At 39.0% G+C, this 13122-nt stretch overlaps 1 protein-coding gene across 31 annotated transcripts in view; it reads left to right on the top strand.

The window, feature by feature from the left end:
- PTPRD (protein tyrosine phosphatase receptor type D) overlaps nucleotides 1-13122 on the top strand; it is a 2309169-nt gene that overhangs the window by 1879158 nt on the left and 416889 nt on the right. For all 31 annotated transcript variants that reach the window (XM_054519906.2, XM_054519907.2, XM_054519902.2 and 28 more), the window contains one exon: nucleotides 7143-7309. In XM_054519906.2, the coding sequence (XP_054375881.1) occupies nucleotides 7246-7309 (64 nt within the window). In that variant the 5' untranslated portion in view covers nucleotides 7143-7245. The remainder of the gene's footprint in view (nucleotides 1-7142; nucleotides 7310-13122) is intronic.

Consider the following 13122-nt stretch of genomic DNA (forward strand, 5'->3'; position numbering starts at 1 on the left):
CCAATGTAAAGCCACTTGAAATCTTACAGAGATGCATCAATAATAATTTGGAAAGTGAATCATAAACTATAGAAAAAGCTCAGAATAATAGCTATTGACTGTTTTTTCTCTGTGTATTAGGGTTAGGCATATAAGGGATCTTTTAAGTGTCTATATTGATAGGAATTGTTTTACTCTTTGGGTATTCTTAAAATTCAGTTGATTTCTTCAAAGAATCGTTGTGTGCTTATAGTCACCTGAGGTCTTCATATTAAGTCATAGCCTAAGCCAAAAATGAGATGATTGAATTATCACTTTGTATTTATATGTAATAGCCCTTAAACTACCTCTTGTTGTTTTCCTGATTGTCATAAAAACATGTTTAGGGCAAAACAGAAAAATTTGGGGTTTTTGATTTGATGTGCCGATTATGTGGAGTATAATTTTGAGGTGTTACAAGTTTCATACAAATAATTTCTTATATTTTTAAGTATGACTATTTTATTCAGAGGTGCTTGGTTTGTGGTTGTTTTTCATAGTTTTATTAAATTCAATAACCTTGTTCAGTGGCCCCTTTTCTCAGTAATATTTTCCATAATTGACATTAAAGCTTTTGGTGCCCTGCATACATTTAAGAATGTGTTTCCCATATCCCTCGCTAATATTAATCGAATGTGGCCATTTTATAAAAACTATACAACTATACAAATCATTTCATGAGGATGTTTAGAAGTATGCTTGTCCTTTATGTTTGTAGAATGTGGCAGTTCTTTGCTGCCAGAAGTAATGAGAAATACAACAAAGTATGAAACCCCATCTTTAACATAATTTTTCCTTTAATATTAAAGGAACATTCATTAACACTATTTCTACTTGGATATTTTCCGGTTGTGTACTCAACCACTTATTGATCTTCCCTTTGCATTCTTGATCAGATGAGATCGGGCGTGTTCAGGGTGGTATGGTCATAGACTGATCTTCCCTTTACATTCTATGAAGTAATTTAAAAAAAAATGAAATGTTTTTTTTATTTGGCACGATGAGGGACATGGATGGGTTAGTGTATTAGTCTGCTTTCACACTGCTGATAAAGACATACGTGAGACACTGGGAAGAAAAAGAGGTTTAATGGACTTACAGTTCCACATGGCTGGGGACGCCTCACAATCATGGCGGAAGGTGAAAGTCCTGTCTCACATGGCAGTGGACAAGAGAAAAGAGCTTGTGCCCGGAAACTCCCCCTTACGTAGTCATCAGATCTCGTGAGACTTATTCACTATCATGAGAACAGCACAGGAAAGCCCTGCCCCTATAATTCAGTTATCTCCCACTGGGTCCCTCCCATAACACATGAGAATTCAAGATGAGATTTGGGTGGGGACACAGTCAAACCATATCAGTGAGTGAGTGAGCCAAAGGTTAAATGGGTATCCCCACATAACACAGTGAATCTTTAGTGTCTGATTATTGGGAAGCCAAGGACTACAAGAACTCAGAATTCTCACCTCATTGTTTCAGTCTACACCTCCAAAAAACACTGACTTTCTGTTCAGTGCTGTAAACCTGTAGTTGTAGTCTGTGCTGTCCAATAGGGTAGCCACTAGCCACATGTGGCTGTTTAAATTTAAACTGAACTTTAATAGGATAAAAACTTTACTTCCTCAGTCGCACTAGCTACATTTAAAGTGGTCAATTATTATTCAATGCAGATAAAAAGCATTTCTATCCTGAAGAAAGTTATATCTGTCAGTACTGGAAGATTCTTGTCTTATACCACGTTAAAATATTTAGATGGCTCCCTTCTCTTGGAAAATCCACAAGTCAGTGAAATGTTGAAAGTTTGCTTTTGGGTTCTCTTCTCTTTTCATGTACTTGTGTTGTAACTGGACACTGAGGGCCTAGGGAATTCCTGAGGTGCCCCCTGAAGCCTCTGTCAGGTTTGCTGTAGACTCCAGGCCCCTCCCCTCCTTCAGGTTTCAGCCAGAGCAGCCCTGCTTTTGTCTGTTTTACAAATTGGAGAGTCCTACCAGCACATCGTTTGTACAAATGGATCCTTCTCTTAAATAATTAGAAGCCACATTCAGTTGATTTACAGAGGGCTGGTTTGGGAGGTAGATAAAAAGAAGTAATTTGGGGACATACTCCTTCCCATGCCATCCCCCAACTTAATGCATATCTTTTATGCATGTATGTTCAGGTTAAATATCATTATGATATTGCTTCTGAGATGTCTAGACTTGAGAGGATGGGTTTGTTATGAGGGAAAAATGAAAAATGTTCAGAGATAAACAATGATACTTAGTTTTAAGTGACAGCAGTAGTTTTTTTTTTTTAATGCTTAATTCTTTCCTTTTCTGTTCCCGTTTTCAGAGTAATGATTTGGTTCTCTAACTTTCTCCTACAGTAACCAGTGAAATTTTTGAAATTATGAACTCATAGATGATAATGTGATTTGTTGTAGTTCTTTGCAGTTATTATTCTTTTTGTCACTCAGATTTCCCTACATTTAGCTGATAGGCACCTCATCATCTTGGATTTTTTTTTTTAATGTAGCCTAGTAGTTCTGAAAACTTCCTTGCTTCTGGTATGGCAAGATGTTGACTAATTTTCTACATTTCCCATACAACGCCTATAATCTGCCATTTTCTAAGGGACTCTAGGCCCTAGTTTGTCTTTTTTTAAAGAAAAGTTTAATACAGTATTTAGAAACAAATATCAACAGTATAGAAAACTGAAAAAAATAGTGCAAATCCTTCAATATTCATATTGGTTTGAATATGAATATACTTATTACAGAAAAGTGTTACAATGGTAAGTTGAAGAAAAAGAGTTGGATAGATGTCACCTTATGTGATCGCTTGAAACCGTGATTTGTTAAGGCTTTTAGGCAAGTGGGCTCTTTGTTGTTCCATTTCAAATTATATTACATGCATCGTATTGCCCTCTGAACTGTTAGTTTCTCCAACCACCCATGTACAGATATACAAAAGTAAATATTCAGTTAATTGGAAATCAGCAAAATTATTGTTTCATAAGATCTTTGTGGTATGAGAAATAAGAAACCAGAGAGTTATAAATTTTTTGAAATTGTATTTTAGATTCATATACATGGTTGAGTTCTATCTGCATGTCCCTGCTGATGAAAGACAGAGAGCCGGGTGCAGTGGCTCACATCTATAATCCCAGCACGTTGGGAGGCCGAGGTGAGCGGATCACGAGGTCAGGAGTTCAAGATCAGCCTGACCAACATGGTGAAGCCTTGCCTCTACTAAAAATAGAAAAATTAGCTAGGCGTGGTGGCGCACACCTGTAATCCCAGCTACTCAGGAGGCTGAGGCAGGAGAATCGCTTGAACTGAGGAGGCGGAGGTAGCAGTCAGCTGAGATTGTGCCACTGCGCTCCAGCCTGCTTGACAGAGAGTGAGACTCTGTCTCAAGAAAGAAGGAGCAAAACATATAAAAATCAAAGGGTTGGCTTCTGCTGAGGCTATTGGACAAATGCTGAATAATGTGTGATGTAAGTAAGGTAAAACATGGTACTTTTAATATCACTGAACCTCCTTGCTCTTTTTTTTTTTTTTTTTCAGAGTACTTAGCAACCCTTACTATAGATTATTGGAAACTACTTATAATATTCTTTTATCCTCTTTATTTTTGGTTTAATTATTTTCTTAAGAATCCATTTCCAATTTTTGTACCTAAATTTAAATTCCACCTTACTGATAGGCAGCCAGCATTTCCCTTTTGGCAGTGTTGCTGTGTAATAAACAAGATAAGGAATGGAGATTAGCTGGAATGAACATTTAGAATACGTTTTATCTTCACACCTCTGATCTCCTTTGGGCACAATGCATTTAAGTATAAATATGTATGTTTATAGCTGCATTCGTTTCTAGAGTGCTAGATCCTATCACTGTTGCTAGTCCAGGAGTAACATTTGAAGGTTCATTTGAAAAAATTTGGTCTTCTGATGCACTTCAGCTGAGTAGGAGGAAAAGCCAAATCACTTCTTCCCTGAGTGAGCATTCATAGGTCTCCATCTCTGTGATCACACGGAGTCATTATGTAGCAGTTGGCTCTGATACGCTTGCACAGACACAAATCGAGTCCGACAGGATTGATGTCTCCTGGACTTTGCTGTCATTTCAAATGCTGGCATGAGGATGGGAGCAGTGAAAGCGGGAGGAGGGGAATGTGGAGGGGAGAGCTCATTCCTTTAGCACTTTTCCTATGAACTTTTGAGATTTTTAACATCTGATAGGTGTGAACTGCTTGATAAGTTGTTTTTCAGAGGAGATTGATAACAATAGCTGATTTGGAACAGCTGGACAGCTTCTGGATTCAAGAAGTTTTCCAGTGTACCACTTGCTTCTTCATGCCACCCACTGTTTAAAAAAAAAAAAAAAAAAAAAAGGAGGTAGAGTGATTCTACCTCTAATCTAATACAATACAATGGTAGAGTGATTCCTCTCCTTTTTAGTTTTATCTTTCCTGCATTCAAACCGCTTATGAATAGTAATAAAAAAGATAGTATCTTTAAAACAATTTTTGTTCTCATGCTTAAGCTGAGTTTCAGAAAAGACATACTATGGTATCTGCATTATAATTCTTTTTAAAGTACAAGTTATTTTAGTGGATTAGGTTATTTCTGGATATCTCTAGTATTTCCTGTCAAAAATTTTGTATATGTTTCAAATATTTCAGTTTTAAAAATTAAGGGTATGCAGTTTCATTTTGCAAATGAATACTGATAGTCATTTTCAGATTTTTTCTGCAGTGATAGAGGATGCAGTAGGATGTGATCTACTCTCTCTATTTTTTAATTTTTCATTAAGAGTGTACTCTGTATAAGAGGCTGTGCTAGATTTATTGAAGGTTCTATAGGTACACTTATTTAACACGTGAAGAATTATGCTTCAAATGATTGCTTGGAGCCAGTCATTGCCTCCCTTCCTAATTCCTACCAGGACCACCATTACTCTTAAGTCCTGTGTCACTTCTCACCTGGAACTCTTGCTGTGGCCTAATAGCAATCTCTAAATCATCCCTGATCCAGTTGTCAGTTAATCTTTCCAAAGCCTAGTTCCATGTTGTTCATCTGCTCTAAAACATTAAATAGCTCTTTTTGTAGTTGGCTGAATAAAGGCCATTTGACTTAGATTGCCATCCAAGGCTCTCTGTGACCCATTTTTGTTTTTTAAAGTCTGAACCTTTTTTTTTTTTTTGAGACGAAGTCTCACTTGTCACCCAGACTAGAGTGCAGTGGCACGACCTTGGCTCACCAAAACCTCTCTCTCCTGGGTTCAAGTGATTCTCCTTCCTCAGCGTCCCGAGTAGCTGGGGTTACAGGTATGCACCACCATGCCCGGCTAATTTTTTTGTGTTTTTTAGTAGAGACAGAGTTTCCCCATGTAGGCCAGGCTGGTCTTGAACTCCTGGCCTCAAGTGATCCTCTTGCCTCAGCTTCCCAAAGTGCTGGAATTACAGGCGTAAGCCACTGTGCCTGACTCTGAACCAGTTTCTTTTGCTTCATCTTCTGATTTTCCTAATAGAAGATGGTTTCCCATGACTTCAACCAGAAGGTTCTCAGTGTGGTCTCTGGACTGGCAGCATCAGCATCACCCAGGAACATGTAGAAATGCAAATTTATGCAAATATGTGACCCAGGCCTGTAATCCTAGCACTTTGGTAGGCCAAGAGTGGTGGCTCATCCCTGTAATCCTAGCACTTTGCGAGGCTGAGGCAGGCAGATCACTTGAGGCCAGGAGTTTGAGACCCGCTTGGCCAACATGGTGAAACCTTGCCACTACTAAAAGTACAAAAATTACCCAGGCATGGTGGTGGGCACCTGTAATCTCAGCTACTTGGGAGGCTGAGACAGGAGAACCAGTTGGACCTGGGAAGCAGCGCTTGCAGTGAGCTGTGATTGTACCACTGCACTACAGCCTGGGTGACAGAGTAAGACTGTCTCAAAAAAAAAAAAAAAGCAAATTATTGAATTATTGGATCCCCACCACAGACCTACTGACCCACGAACTCTGTTGGTAGTACTCACGCATCTGTTCTAAGAAGGCTTCCAGGGGGCCCCATGCATGCTGACCTTTGGGAGGCCCTATTCCAACCAAACCAGGAAACTCAGGTTTTCCAAAGTTCCTTTCCCACTGCCCTGCCTTTGCATAGAATTCCTGGAATGCCTTTTCGTCATCTTGTTAAAATCCTGGTTAAACTTCAAGGCCTAGTTTGAGACACTATTTCCATAATGTCAATCTTGATCCTATCTTTTACAGCATTATCTGGTTTTCCTTCCTGGCACTAATCACTTATTAAATTGTACTGATCATCTGGTGTACCTGCTTTATTTTCCCTACTAATCTGGAAACAAAAATAATAGAACTTGACTCATCTTTCTACCTTGAGACACCTTGGGCTGTCACTCTTCATGCCTTGCACACAGTAGGTGCTCTAAAAATAGTTTGTGGCTTTTTGATTTTACAGAGAAGATTGAGGAAATTAAACCCTTGCCCGGGAGGCATATAAAAATCCTGTTAAATGAAAGAGGCTCGTGCCAACTATTGTTTTGACTTATTGATGCCAAACTAGACTTGAACGTTGATGTGTCTTCAGGGAAGAAGCCAAATATGCTAGTGTAAAAAATTCTAACCTCTGCTATTTACCTGGAGAAGTTGAATTAGCCCTGTCATTTCACCTGATGCCAAGAAAGCAGCTTCCATTATTGTGTCAGTAATAGACTTTTATCCTGCATGGAGGAACTTCTCTTAAATCTTTCTCATAGCACTGGTGTGCTTCTTTCCACTGATGTATTTACGTAATGTTTCATAAGAAGTGACAGTTCCTTTTCAGGTGCTTTGCCCAAAAGGTGGCATAAGCAAAGAATGAAATTCAAGGTGGTTGGCTTCAGGAGGGCCTAAAATTGGGAATGCGAGAGCTCCCACGTAACAAAAACCCAGATATTCTAAGACTCCTACATTTTACAAACCAAGTTGTTTCCTTCCTAATACAAAGCATGACAGTTACAATTTATTGTGTATTTACGATGGATTGTGTCTGTCGTGGTGATTGTGATGGAACCAGGGGGGAAAGAGTAAGAAATCTAAGCATCTTTGTGTTTTCTTCCTTTTCTTTTCTCTTCCTCCCCGCTTTCAGGCTCTGAAAGTGTTCCAGCTGAAATTTCAGATCGGACAGACTCGCTGCGGCTCCGGAGGCAGTGATTCCAAGCTGCTCGCGCACGCTGCTGCCAAGCTGCAGGATGGTGCACGTAGCCAGGCTGCTGCTGCTGCTCCTCACTTTCTTCCTCCGCACGGATGCTGAGAGTAAGCCATTCTCCCCTTCTCTAGGGGGCTGTGACCATAATGAGTGGTTTTGTTTGCAGTTGGCACTAGGCTCAGGGCTTCTGAATACATTTCCTTTGGAAGTAAATCCTGAGACACTGTGGGATCCTCCTTGGCTACCAGCCAGCCTTTGAAAGAGATTATTGACGTGACTTCCTCACCATTTCCTCTCCCTTTTAATGCCCCTTTTCTTGTGCATCTAACTGCTTCTCGTGTTTATTTATTTTTTTATACCTCTTATCAGCCTGGTAGCAAAGATATTATGAGACCAAGGATATAACTCAAACTGAGGTTAACCAGTTGGTGGTGCCAATAAGTAAACATTGTTCAGACCCACTCAAAATTTCTTTATTTTTGTGGATTGTTCCGTGTTTAGAAAAATGCACAATGTCACAATGAGCCTAATTAAACTTCCAAGCCCCTTGTAGCTGTCATAGCAGCTGTTCTAATGTACTGTTTCCGACAGCTGTCGTCGAGTACAGTATTCAAACAAATCAAGCAGAACTGACAACTTTGTGGCTGGATGAAGGATCTGGAAGTATGAGGAGAGTTCTGTGGACTAGAGACACCAAAGTTTGGATTACTGGACTCAATTTATGAAACTGCTATTGTGGTCCATTAGCTTGACAATTAATGAGAAGATCACATCTCCTTCCTAATTAGGAAATCATTAGGTCTACCTTGTTTACATGGATTTATTTTCCCATCTGTCCTGTGGCTTTTTGGAAGAGATAGTACTGGAGAAAGGCATGTTTCGGCCTTGTACTCCCTGACATGTGTGGTTCCTCGGTAGTGGTTTAGTTCATACATGAGTTGGCCATTCTCTTTGGGAATCGCCTAGTACGAGTAAAATGTGTAACATCTGCAGTCATTAACGTTTCTCTCCACTGACTATTTCAGTGAGATTAAATTTGACTCATGTTAAGGTTGTTTCCAAGACAAGGATCCTGTGTCATCTTGGCCTCTTTCTATTAATTGCATTTTGACAAGAATTCCCTCACGAGCCACCAATTGCTTCATGGAAATAGCTCTATTTTCTAAAGAGGTATTTTGAGAAGTGAAAGGAATAACATTAATAATAAGATACATATGTAACATGCATGTTTTAAGCACAGCATTCTCTGGTTAATAATGTATATAGTTTCCTAATTAGCACTTGGGAGTGTCAATTTAAGGTGAAGCCAAGGAATTTCGAGTCTAATGCCAGCAAATAATTAACTGGGAAAAGACCCAAATGTAAGATGTTCTTGTTATTTTAAAGCCATTTATGTCAAAGCTTATTTTAAAGGTGAAATCTATATTTAGTTTATTAAAGAGAAATTGAGACTATTGTTTTATTATTTTTGTTTGGCTAGAGTGCAAAAGGAATTTGTTTCGCCATTGTTAATTTTTGGCAAAAGCCCGTTTAGACCCTGGGAGCCCACTTTAATGTCAGATCACAGCTAGAGGTTTTCTTAAAGTTACTAGATATAATTATTGTATGTCCATGAAGTTATCTTTCCAGATAACTAAAGATGTTCTTCTGCTGAGCAGTGATGCCTTTGCTTAATTCTCTGGTGAAAAGTGGCAGACAGATGTGGAGTTTAAAAAGGAAGACTTTTAAAATTATGTTTGAAAAAACAATCTTTTCTGCAGATAACCGTCATCTTACTGGTTTTCTCCTCCGTCTTCCTGTCTTCCTTCTTCATCACACTTCTTATGCTGTGTTGTCTTACAAAAGAAATCACAAAGGCCCTTGTTAGCAATTTGTAGTGAAGATATTTATCACGCTATATGTTTTGTGATACCAGCTTTCAACCTTAAGATGTCACTTGAAAAAGAATCTACTCCCTCTCACCCTCCCCATTATAGCTAAAAAGAGGAAACAGGCTTCAACTTGGCCAAATCAATTTTGATTAGCTTTGTCCTCGTCTAATCAGCCTCCATGTAGTATACTTTCCTTTTCACAGATTCATTTGGCACTCTTGAATAGCATGTGTATTCTGAAAGTTATTGACGAAAGAGGAAAATTTAACCATATCTTTTAAGGTACATTTTAAAAGAAGAAGGAACATCCATTTGCAATCTATCGGAAGATATTTGTGGTTTGTGAAAGCCCATGGTAGAGTTGGAGATATCATTTTAGTCACTAAAAATGTTTAAAAACAATTGGTAAAATAGGATCCAGATGATAACTTACCAAATACTGTCATTACCTTTTCTTCAAACACTGAAATAAAAATAAAGTTATAAGTAACACTAAAGAAAAATTTGATTTATTCACTATCATATATAAAGATAATATTTTTCAGGCTTTTATTGCCTGGGTCGCTGATTTGTTTCCTTATGCCTTCATTAGCACATCTAGCCTTCTTTGTTTTCCCTTTTACCTAACTGTGTTTTGTATTGATCCAAAGGATCAAGAGTTATTAATAGTAGCTTGTCAGAGCCATTTTAGAACTCTGAAATAATTTTTTCAAGTGTTTGTCCTCCTTTGAAAAAGAAGACTATATGGGGGTGGGAATGGAAAGAAGCCACTCTAGTTTGCCATGTTAATTTAATGTGTCCAACTCACTCTCTTTTGAAATGATTAACTCCAAAAAGCCTGAGAGTCAGGGTTATAATCTGCTGTATAGAATGTCATAGCAAAGTACTGGGTGTGATGTTGCATTAAGGAGGAGGGCTCTTATGTGCCATGGTTCAAACCTAGGTTGGAAAATTGTGATAATATCCCTCGGCAGAAAATTATAGTCTTTGCCATTGCCAGTTTAAAATGCCCTATATATCCACTATTATTTTAAAAAGCTAGACATGTGTTTGTATCTGATTTCTGTTCATTCCGGTGTCTTGAATGGCCCAGATGATTTTGGTTGTTGTTTCTTGAATGCATGTCTGGACAGTACAGCTGTGATCTCAGGGAAAGGCATATGCGTCTTCTGTTCGAGCAGCGTGAGTAAGCTCTTCTTCAGGGCTGGCCAACCAGTTTTGTGGTTTAGGTAGTGCTCCGGGAACCATTTGGCTGTAAGATGCATGCAAATTAAAGATTCATGTATATTATAGTAATGTAATGCTCAGGTGAATGTTTTTCTTCTGGATAAGTTTTCATAATAGCTTCTGTTAGTTGTATTTCATACATACATTTCATTTGCTATTTACCAGTCTTTAAAAAAGAAAAAGTAAATGCAGACCAAGAACCTACTGTTAGCATCTTCTTTGTCAGACCAGTTTCACTCTAACGAAATCACTTGTAGCATACAGTTACATTCTAGACCTGAGTTTACACTGTGGTCATTATAATTAAATCTGAATGTTTACCTGATCTCAGCAATAGAACTTTTTTTTAAATTGTAGAGACACACTCTTCATAATTTAATTCCTCAGATGGCTTAGTTCATCCATTTACTTGTTGCTTTTTGTCATTTTTCCACTTCAGATTGTAAATACTTCTTTATTCTCCTACCTTATTGATAAAGAGCCTTGCTGTAGTCACTATATACTCACAATATTTCTTTCTTTCCGTTTTTTTTTTTTTTTGAGACAGAGTTTCGCTCTGTCGCCCAGGCAGAGTGCAGTGGCGCGATCTCGGCTCACTGCAAGCTCCGCTTCCCGGGTTCACGCCATTCTCCTGCCTCAGCCTCCCGGGTAGCTGGGACTACAGGCACCCGCCACCTCGCCCGGCTAGTTTTCTGTATATTTAGTAGAGACAGGGTTTCACCGTGATAGCCAGGATGGTCTCGATCTCCTGACCTCGTGATCCACCTGTCTTGGCCTCCCAAAGTGCTGGGATTACAGGCGTGAGCCACCACACCTGGCCTATACGCGCAATATTTCTGTCTTTTATGGAAGCAGTGAGTCCCTCCTCAACCCCCTTCGATATTATATCACTGTAGCCCATGGAGTTTCTTTATTTCTTTGACATTAGAGCATAGACTGACATCTGTGTTTTAGGATAATCATTTGCTACCTTAAGTATTTCCTGATGGGCAGCCTAGAGTAATGGTTAAGAATGTGAGCTCTGAAGCCATAGTCTGATTTTGAAGTTTGGCTGTGATTTGGTAAATCATGCTGTTAGCCTCAGTTTCCCATATCTTTGTCATTTTGATGAATCTTGCTCTTTGCTTCAGTTTTCCTATTTTTAAAATGTGGATGACGGTGATGGTCATGATATAATACTCCTGGGTTTTGCGAGGATTTGCTGAGTTAAAATAAAACTCATAGATCAGCAGATAACACAAGGTAGGTGTTTCGTGAATGTTAGCTGTTATTATGTCATTATTCAACAAGATTTAGCAAACATTTTTATTGAGCACATGTGAAGCACTGTACTATTTTTTTTTTTTTAATTTGACCTAGAGATTATCAAAATTTGGGTGGTGGATAAGCCAGCTTTTCTTGTAACAAGTTAAAGTCTCCAGCTTGCTTCTCTTTAAAGTCCTGTATGTAGGAGTTGTTATAAACCCTTGCTTCCGGGCATTAAATTGAAGATCAAGAGGGGAAATATAAAGCGTATCTGCTTTAGTCTAAAGTGGTTAAAAAAAAGCTCCTTAGAATTACACATTTAAAATTAATTTGGCTTGGGTAGAATGGATAGTAGAAGGTGTTTCCTCTGTTTGTACGGTTGCCTCTTACATACATTTTATTGAGCAGCTCACAGGAAGGAACTATAGAAATTTACTGTAGGTAAACACAGTAATACAGTGCCTCTTCAGAAAGCTGAAGTTGGGGGGTGAGCTTGGTGAGAAAGAGAGTGAGTGGCCATTGATATGACCAGGAATTATCTTGCAGGAAAAAAACATATTTTTTAGTTTTTTTAAGACAGTCTCACTCTGTTGCCCAGGCTGGAGTGCAGTGGCATGATCTTTGCTCACTGCAACCTCCACCTCTGGGATTCCAGCAATCCTCTTGCCTCAGCCTCCCGAGTAGCTGGGATTACAGGCCCCTGCCACCATGCCTGGCTAATTTTTGTGTTTTTAATAAATACGGGGTTTCACCGTGTTGGCCAGGCTGGTCTCGAACTTCGAACCTCAAATCATCCACTCGCCTCAGCCTCCTAAAGTGCTGATATTACAGGTGTGAGCCGTGCCAGCCAAAAACATTTTTTTAAAGGAATAGGAAAATGATGGTGTTGAAAGCAGGGCAAATGATTGCATCTTGCAGAAATTGGCAAGATCTTCCCAAAAAAGTTAGAACGGAAAGGATAACTTTCTTATATTATTAAAATGCATACATTTCAGTAGGCAGAGTCAGTTTACACCAGAAACATATCTTATTAAAAAGATTGTGGATTTTGCCATATGTGGTGGCTCACCACTGTGATTCCAGCACATTGGGAGGCTGAGGCAGGAGGATCATTTGAGGTCAGGTGTTCAAGATCAGCCTGGACAACATAGCAAGACCTCATCTGCACAAAAATTTTTAGAAAGTAAAATAAAAATGTCTTTTTGTTTTTGTTTTAGATCATGAGTATTATCTCAATAATTTAAGCATCCTTTAAAAGATAAATTGCTTGGGATGATGAAAATGTTATTATTATTATTTTTTTTTTGAGATGGAGTTTCGCTCTTGTTACCCAGGCTAGAGTGCAATGGTGCATTCTTAGCTCACCGCAACCTCCACCTCCTGGGTTCAAATGATTCTCCTGCATCAGCCTCCCTAGTAGCTGGGATTACAGGCATGTGCCACCACACCTGGCTAATTTTTGTGTGTTTTTAGTAGAGACAGGGTTTCTCCGTATTGGTCAGGCTGGTCTCGAACTCCTGACCTCAGGTGATCCACCGGCCTCGGCCTCCCAAAGTGCTGGGATTACAGGCATGAGC

This window comes from Pongo abelii, chromosome 13, assembly GCF_028885655.2.
Source record: "Pongo abelii isolate AG06213 chromosome 13, NHGRI_mPonAbe1-v2.0_pri, whole genome shotgun sequence".
Classification (NCBI taxonomy): Eukaryota; Metazoa; Chordata; class Mammalia; order Primates; family Hominidae; genus Pongo; species Pongo abelii.